At 55.5% G+C, this 9068-nt stretch overlaps 1 protein-coding gene across 1 annotated transcript; it reads left to right on the top strand.

Moving 5' to 3' along the window:
* Positions 1-1974: 1974 nt before the first annotated feature.
* On the top strand, positions 1975-6847 carry rpe (ribulose-5-phosphate-3-epimerase). Its single transcript, XM_039755157.1, has 6 exons — positions 1975-2222; positions 2663-2742; positions 3360-3499; positions 4465-4599; positions 5800-5886; positions 6426-6847. Exons 1-6 carry the CDS (start codon positions 2101-2103, stop codon positions 6546-6548), a joined length of 687 nt encoding a protein of 228 aa, XP_039611091.1. The 5' UTR covers positions 1975-2100; the 3' UTR covers positions 6549-6847.
* Positions 6848-9068: the final 2221 nt, after the last annotated feature.

Here is a 9068-nt window from a genome sequence, read left to right as displayed (position 1 = left end):
GAGCTTGGGGACATTTTATCCACTGCGGTGGGACAGCCTGGCGGGTGTGGAGGAGGCACGTCGATGCCAGGGCCCAGTTAGTGGCACCAATGGGGCGATTCTGGCCTAGGCTGGTGTGCTATTTCCTGAAGTGCCCTCTCTCTTCATGTGTGTGCTGACTTACCAAGCAGTTACATGGCACCCGAGCACAAAGCAATGTGCCAACTGCAACAGGTGACGTGCCCAGGTGCTTGGTGTTTCTACCACAAGACGGCATAATCCTAAACGCTGACCCGGTGGGTATCACCTGCAGATATTCTTAGTGTTTGTTTCTTTCTTCACATTGTGGGGTCCTCACAGAATATGAGTGCCAAGGGTGCCAGGGGGCAAGTGTGCAATGGGGATTGGGATGTGCTGCTTGCTGGCCTTAGAGTTGTTCTTCATCATTTGGAGTGGGTCAGCATTTGCAGGGCACGCACACCCATTGATGAGGGGCATGGCCTTGGTGAGGCCTGCAGTCCCTACAATGAAGAATTAATGGCCCACCGGAGGTGGCTGAGTGTGCCAAGCACAGCTGAAGTCACTGGGGACCCAGGAGGTTGGAGAACGTGTCACACCACAGTCGACGAAGTCAGCGGAGGACCTCGCTACAGTACGCTGCCCGCTGGAATGTCGTCAAGGGTGGCAAGCATGACCAGGTTGCATTGGTGGCCTCCCTTGGTGGTCTTCTCATGTGCCATGTAGTGCCATTTGTCATCCTCAATGGCAGTCAATCCATCGGTCCTCGCATGGCCTGTGCGTGCCACCTTGTGCAGGTAAGGCGACCCGCCGAGGACGACAGAAAGTAAAACTGAAGTCCAAACGACGAGCTGGGTGCCCACGGACTCCTGGGTGGTCTGCAGCTGTGAGCCTCAGGGCTCGAATACCCACTGTTGTGGTACACCGACTCGGGGGACGCACATCCAGACACACTGAACCTTATACCGGACTGCCTGGCACCAAGGGGGACCCACCGCTCTCCAATTCCTTTGATGTCTGGCTGTCTGTCCAATTCAGGCACAGCGGGGACCCCCTGAGCAGCCAGCATGGACCTGATGGCTTCACGTTGTTTCATTTTCAGGTTCTGCTGGTGCCACCCAACATGTCTGAGGGTGACTGGCCACACTTGGTGACAGAGTCTTGTCATCGCTTACCCGAGGGGGCGTCCCACTTTTTGTCAGCAGTTTCATGTGTCACTTCTGTCTGAATGTGGGGATTTACGAGTGTTCAAGGGCACTGAAGATGGGGGCGAGCATGTGAGCCCCCAGCTGTGACGGCATATGACACTCGTCTCCGCGTTTCTACACAGGCCAACTTGGTACCCGAAATGAACCTCTTGAGCTCCACTCTGCTATTGCTGGGGGTGACAATGCTGCCCTGGCATCTTTTCACACGCTGAACAATGACAAAGAACGTAATACTTCTGAAAAACACGAGAGATGGGCAGCCGCAATTAAAGGGGCACAAAGTGACGGAGCCGAACCGTCTGGGCCCCCCTCATCTGACACCATACAGAGAGGTGAGGCCCCTTGAGGACGGGCCCGTTGACGGTGGAGTGGGGTGTCGCCTGTGTAGTGCTGGTCCTCTTTGCTGTCACCTACCGGCCGTCTCTCGCTCTCTCGCTCTCTCTCTCTCTCTTTATGTACCTTTGTTTTCATTTTCACCCACAATTTTATAAACGCCACATTACTTCACCCAAGTGTATCCCCGCTGCGGCTGCAGTCTGCATTTTACAAAACTGATAATAAGTTGTTTGCTCCTGCTTATCAGAAAACGTAAGCCGGTGGGATCAGTGAGCCTCGTCCTCGCTAACGGCGGCGCCATCCAATCTCCGTCACCTCAGCGACCTTCCGCTACTCCTGAAAACAAAACAAACGCGCCCTCCTGGGACCCGGAAGTGATCGCGGGCACGCACGCAGCATCCACGCCTACCGCCCAGACAAACTACAAATCCCGGCAGACACTGCGGCCAGAGCTGACGGCGGGCGCGCAGGCAGGCAGACAGGCAGACACACACGTGGATCATCCTACCAGAAGACGGAGACGGAGAGCCGCGGCGGCAGCAGCAGCAGCAACACCAACATGTCCTACACTGCCAAAATCGGACCATCCATCCTCAACAGCGACATGGCGTGCCTGGCGTCCGAATGCACGCGAATGCTGGAGTGCGGCGCCGATTATCTGCACTTAGACGTCATGGACGGGTAATCGCACTCTCGGGGTTTGCTTTCTGTGGTTGCCGTCGACGACCGGCCTCGGTTGATTGTGTCGGGGGGAGCTCTTAGTGTTTGTAGTCCGCCGGCGACTTGTGTGATGAGAAGTGAGTTGCTCGCCGCTTACTTTAGGCCGATGTGTTCAGGCCGCAGTGGCCACCACCGCGTCCCCACGAGCGACAGACTTGTCACCTAGCCCGACGGCTCACCTGAGCGACACCGTGGTGAAGTAAAGGCGGCGACATGAAGGAAGTGTTGAACACCGCCAAGTTAAGGTAATCGAGGCAGGGAGGGCAGAACAAGAAGAGAAGGTGCAACGAGCCGGAGCCCCGCGGTGCTGGTGGTGGTGGTCGGCGTCAGGGCTGTGCTGCAGGTCTGGTTCAGGTCTGGTTCAGGTTCTGACTCGGCTTCACTCTCTGGTTTGTTTACAGGCACTTCGTCCCGAACATCACCTTTGGCCATCCAGTGGTGGAGTGTCTCAGGAAACATCTGGGCCTGGCACCCTTTTTTGGTGAGTCAGCCTTTTGAAAAGCCCAAAGCAGGGTCCGTGCACTAGCGAGTTTGTGTGGCACAAGGTCCTCAAGCAGCCCCCATTCATTGTGACTGATAGGAAGTTGCACGGTGGCCTGGGGGTCTTTATTTTGTAAAGCGACTTCTGAAGGTGGAAGTGACGGACGGGGGTAGCCAGTGAGTGACCCTGGCTGGCGTTAAAGCAGACTGCTTAAAGATGGGGGGGCCCAGGATACTCGTAGAAATCTGAACCAAGTGTGCGGCTGGGGGCCGCTGGTGTGAATTGAAGTGTCTAGTGTGACATCGGGACAAGTTGGCAGACCCAGTGAGTGACGCACGGACTGAATGTCTCCTCTAAAACTGCATAGAGGCGCTTTGGGGTGTTTTAGTGGCAGGGTGGCACCCAAATCCTGCCCACCGTGGTGTGTGTGTGTGTGGAGCAGGCCTGTCCCCCTTGTGTCTGCCTGGCTTTTGCCCCCAGAGCCGTGTGCTTGTGCTTTTGAGAGTGCCAGGGTGAGGGTGGGCTGGTTGGTGGCAGACCTGTGTCCTCCTTCCCTGCTCTGTCATTTTGAACTTTGGTCTCTTTCTTTGTTTTGTTGATGCCCCCCCCACCTGAAGACATGCACATGATGGTGTCCCGCCCAGAGCAGTGGGTGAAGCCGATGGCCGCAGCAGGCGCCACTCAGTACACGTTTCATCTGGAAGCCACAAGTAACGCCGGGGCATTGATTAAGGACATTCGGGAGAGCGGCATGAAGGTGGGTGCTTTACAGCGGGTGAGTACTGAGCTGTTGACACAGGTGAACACGAACCGTGAACACGAACCGTGCCCACCGTGGCCGGTTGTCAAGCAGTTGTGTCACAGGCACAGGTGCCCATCTGTGATAACAGCAGCCAGTCTTTGTGGGTCATCACTGGCATTTATGGTCCCTTTGATTGATTGTGTGTTTAGCCAGCGGGCAGAGACCCCCGGTTAGGTTTGTGGTGGAATGCTCAAGGGTCGTAGTGACACGCCGGACTGGCAGAGTCATTGGCACAGAGGTCCACTTGCTGGGTTTTCTCCGGTGCCCACACTGATGCCAATCATCCACCTTCCTACAGGTGTAGAGCCAGGACTCAGAGTCAGCCATCTTGGGGTGAAGTCTTCCACCAATGCTGCCCTGTCACCCTTTGACCCAGACTAAGATGGCACCTTTGCCCGCTGTACATTTACTGTACCATGAAATCCTTTGAGTGGTCGGTCAATCCACTGTCTGGTGGGCACCCGCTGTTTACATTTGTCTCTCATGGTGCATTGCCAGGCTGAAGGGTCACTTGGGCTCCATGATGTCCCCATTTTCGCCTCGTCCCGCACTGGTGGCTCTGCTTTTGGTTATTGGCCCATCTTGGTCTGGTCGCACTGACGATGGCGAGTTGCTGGCCGCGTCGGTGGAGGTCCGCCTTAGGGTGGTCCCTTTGGACTTTTGACAGCCTCTGGCCAAACCAGACACAAACAGGAATTTGACCCCGAGGTCCAAGTGCAGTGCCGCTGACGCACCCGTCGGGTGGGCACTTTTACAGGCGGTCAGCAACCATCAGACCGGCCCTGGGCTTTACGCCATCCTGGTCTGCCTCCGTGAGGGGTGGCTGGCACTTTGCCAAATATATAGGGCATCAGGGTGTGTCCCGTGTCTCAGCAAGTCAAGTTAGGTTGGCGTGAATGCAGCTTGTTTGTTTTTTGCAGGTTGGGTTGGCAATTAAACCCGGGACCACCGTGGAGGTGTTGGCACCTTGGGCCAGTCAAATCGATATGGCACTGGTGATGACGGTTGAGCCAGGATTTGGTGGACAGAAGTTCATGGAGGACATGATGCCCAAGGTAAGGACCTGAGCCACGGTGCCAGTTGTGTCCCTCCATCTGATGTACTGCGGATCTCCTGAGTTCGGGACAAGTTGTTCACCACACACTCGCACGTGATGGCACCTCCTGCCATGTGGGCACATCACATCCTGTGTCTCTGAGTAGAGTGGTAGCAGCTGTGGTATTTCAATACCTGGTGACCATCCTGTATAGTATGGGATGGCACTGGGGTGACTGCCCACTCAACGCAGGATTTGAACTCGGGACTCTCGAGCCTTGAGGCGCTGGCACTCGCCGTGTTGGCTGTCTTTGTTTTATATGGTGCCATCTGCTCATTGGGTGTGCACGCTGTATGCCCACTGGACACACAGATTAAAATTTCAGGAAATGGAGCCTGGGTGGTCAGTAGTGGTGTGCCACTGGACAGCTGCTGGGGGTCCTACATCTTTGTCACCTACCTTAAAAGACGGTGGGTGGCACAGTGGAGCAGGCCAATGCTTAGACTGGATGGCATGGTATTCCCTCAATGGCACACTTGGTCATGCCAGTACATTAACCTGATATGCCCGTCTCAGGGATGTTGGAGAAAATCCAAAAGGGAGGTTGCCCAGCTCGCATGGCACATCCCTGATATGTGCAGCCTCCGGTTGCCCAAGATGGTGCCAATTCAGAGTCTGTGTCTATGTGGCCTGGGACCTCAAAGTCGCTTGTCTGTGTCCTCATGCCATCTTGTGTATGGGTGGTCAGTGCCAAATGACCGGGCAGCCTGGAAGGCCCAGTGATGCCCCCAGGGTGCTGACTTGTCCCCTCAGAGCCCGTCTGTACGCTGTGCCCTCAAATGTATTGACTCTCTGGGTCAGCGGGCATCCCCTCAAGAGTGACCCAGTGTGCTGCCCACTGGCCCTCCACATTTACATTTACAAGCACAGCTACCATTTCATTCATTGGCTTCAGGCCAGTGGGTGGCGTTGTGAAAGACTTGCGCTGGGTGGTGCCAGCTACAGCCATAAAGGTGTGCCCAAAGTGGGGGGCTCAAGTTCAGGTCAGTTTGTTGTTGCCCTGCGTGTTTTTTGGCCATTTCAGGATTTGAGTTGGTCCACAGGTGGCACCATTAGAGGTTGTGCCCTCTGGCTGTCTGCATTTTATCTTTTTCTTGTCTGACATGTGCCAAGGCAGAGTCTTCATGCCAGCCTCACCCTCTGTTTGATTCCTCGGCAGGTCAGCTGGCTCAGGACGCAGTTCCCATCGCTGGACATTGAGGTGGACGGAGGAGTCGGACCGGACAGCATTCATAAGTGTGCCGAGGTGAGTCTGTGCCATCCCTGGCCCCTCATGAGTCTCGCCACCCAGTGCAGTGTGTGTGGGGGGCACAGGTGACCTTTAAATGGATCATTGGAACACCGCGCCCAGAATGGCCCACGATTTGACATGAGGGGAGGAGCGCTTGTGGTCTGCATCCCCCTTTCAGCTGAGTGGCCTTTGCTGGCATGTGCTGTTGGCACTGCCACCCCTGAATCACAAGCAAAGTGCCTGAGCACACCACATGTGAGCCACACAGCGCACAAGTGACTTTAGCGACAACTCTGAAGAGGCTTGTGGACCCCGAGCCCCCACGCCAAGTCACTATACCAGCCTGTGGTGAAGAAGTGGGCACCCCGACCCAGCAGCGAGGTGGGAGATGGGCCGAGTTGTGCCCCCTGTGGTCCGTCCTCCATGACGTCCATTTGCTTTGGCTTCTTTCTTTCTAAATTCTGGTGCGACTTGTCGTTTGGGGGTCTCTGTTCGCTCTCTGTTTTGTCCCGGGGGGCTGACTTCTGTCTGTCTGTCTGTTCTCGTGTCGACAGGCTGGAGCAAACATGATCGTGTCGGGCAGTGCCATCATGAGCAGCGACGACCCTCGCTCGGTCATCAACTTCCTCCGCAACGCTTGTATGGAGGCCATCCAGAAGCGGTCACTCGACCGGTGAGGGCCGTCTGCCCGCCGTGGACCTGCAGCGGTGCCCGCCTTTCACTGTCCTGGAATTCGCCGACCGCTGGCTGGCTGGCCACTCCGCCGTGACTTCCTGGACTCTTCACCCTCTTCTTGTGACCTGTGGATGTGCGCCAGGACTGGCCACAAGGTGACGAGCTGCCCGTCAATTCCTGGTGTAAGTTACATCACCCTCTTGTGTTCAGTCACCAGTCACTGACGCCAACCCCGAGATGCCAGAGGCCCACCACGTCTTCAGCTGGACGTTTCTCAATAAACTTGACTTGCATTTTCTGATTTGTGTCGTCCTCTGTCCACACGCTGGCTTCACGGTGACACTGTCACTTCTCGGGCCCTGTGTCCACTTGGCTTATCTCCAAGTCCTCTTGACTCACCTGGTCTGTGCCACTCACTGCCCCACAGAAGCAACTTGGGCAGGCCTTAGGAACTCACTGACCAGCGGGACTTAACTGGTAACTTCATGCCAGGCAAGTGGCATTTATTGGGCATTTCCTGAGTAGTTGGGGGCAGAACTGCATGGCCAACTCTGCGGTGCCCGTCCTGCCAGGTGGCTCACTCTGTCAGTTGAGGGCTGAGACTGCCTGGCACCTGGTCCAATAATAATAAGCTAGTGTAGGGACACGGACTAGGGGGCTTCACTCCACTTGACCACCTCCTGCTGGACACCTTAAGCATTTGCAAGAAAATAAGGTAGCAGCCATCGTGGGGGTCCTTCAGAACGCCACACGTTTTGTTAAACAGTCCGGGTGCCATCGTACAGGGTGGTCCTGATGATGCAGTTTAGCCACTGGCCGCTCGTCCAACTGACCTCTGAGTGACCAAAGTGAAATGTCACAAATGGCAGTCGAGCAGCCTGAGTGGACAGCTGGGGGCCAAACATGGAAATACAAATTGAAAAAGCCAACGTAGTTCGGGGGTCCGGGGTCCAGACGAGTCCACTGGCCATGAGAGGGCGCTGGCGTGGTGTTGCTGATAGCCTGCAGAGGCCAAGGCCCACCAGACGGGGGGCACACGGTGACACACCAATGAGGGGGTTACCATGTATGGGGGGCGGGGGGCACCTGTGTGAAGCTGAAGAGGTCTGCCTGGTGCACTGTGGGTACGCCTCTTAAATTCGGGGGCAGAAGTGGGCAGCTGGGGTTTGTGCCCACTGCCAACAGAGGGGTTTTCTATTTGCCCTGGGCAGGCAAAGGTGCCAATGCCATGCTGCTCAGGTTTGAGACCACGTGCCCCGTTTTACACATGGGGGGGGCTGTTTTTGTCACCTAAAGGTCCACCACAGGAAGGTTCCAGTAGGTGGCGTGGCAGCCTGACTTTAACGGGACCCTTTGAGTCATTCAGCTCATTTCGGGGGTCTCAGTCCGTTGTGTTACCCACTGGCCATTAAGCATTTGTTTTGTCTCCCCTCTCATGCCCACAGAAGCATTTCCAGAATGAAGGGGGCATGCAGCCCAGTAAAGTGGGGGTCTTAAAGGTTTTAATATGACACCCCAAATTAGAAACTTGAGAAGAAGACCGCCTCTATGATGACAGCAGAGCCACAGACGTGTAGATGACAATGACAGTGACGCTGGCCCCAGGGCCGTCTTACCAGCATCATGTGCCCCATGTTTTGATAGCCGAACAGAAACGGGCATCAGAAATAGCGGGGGTGGCTGGCTGGTGCCCACTGTGCCCATACCTGGCCGTGTCACACACACGCAGATCTGACATACGCCTCGCATGACAATTCCTAAAAGAGAAAATGACAACGACACTCGCTGAAGACGGGCACAGAACGCCAACGGTGCCAATGCTCACTGTTTTTATAACCATGCTTTCTTCTCAATGAGCAGACACGAGTTTGGCCACATGGTGGTGCTGTTTATACCTCAGATGGGCGACAGGACCAGTCCGTCCAGTGTGTTCCGATGCCATGCTGGACACCGAGAGCTGTGCCCCTTTGAGCTCTACACCCCTGCCATGCTGCGTCCCCCCACACCACCAGTTTCTTTGCCCGTCGCTCATCCCCGTTGGACTGTTTCGTAGGTCGGTGTCATTGTCCCATGTCATTGTCCCACGTCGCCCGCAGCACATAAAGCGCCTATAGCGGGTTTGACCAGAGCGTCCCTCATCACCACCGGACCTCCAGCCTTCACAGATCTGAGGGGCTCAGCTAGAAAATGAAAAGTCCCAATTGGCCTAAGAAGAAACGTGACGATCGACATCCCATAATAAACGAGGCGCGTTCGGTCACATCTACCAACTCTAAATGCCCTCCATTGTTATTTGTCACCCTCTGATGGAGGGCTAATAAAAGGTTACAAATCGTCAAAGTGACACCCGTGTGCTTAGGGTTAACCTTTGTCACTGTGACCTTCTGGCATTGGCACCTGGAGGGCTCGGACCCCCAATAAAGAATCAGACATCCACAATACGAGCAGACTGGTGATCAGCAACCACGAAATTACACAAACCAACGTTCTGCTCGTCATGATGCCCACTTTGTCAAACCTTT

Source organism: Polypterus senegalus, chromosome 6 (genome assembly GCF_016835505.1).
Source record: "Polypterus senegalus isolate Bchr_013 chromosome 6, ASM1683550v1, whole genome shotgun sequence".
Classification (NCBI taxonomy): domain Eukaryota; kingdom Metazoa; phylum Chordata; class Cladistia; order Polypteriformes; family Polypteridae; genus Polypterus; species Polypterus senegalus.
This window is presented reverse-complemented; position numbering and strand designations above follow the sequence as displayed.

Coding starts and splice junctions, on each gene's coding strand:
- rpe (XM_039755157.1), top strand. CDS start 2,101: ATGTCCTACACTGCCAAAATCGGACCATCCATCCTCAACAGCGACATG. Junction 2,223..2,662: donor CACTTAGACGTCATGGACGG/GTAATCGCACTC, acceptor GTTTGTTTACAG/GCACTTCGTCCCGAACATCA. Junction 5,887..6,425: donor GCATTCATAAGTGTGCCGAG/GTGAGTCTGTGC, acceptor TCGTGTCGACAG/GCTGGAGCAAACATGATCGT.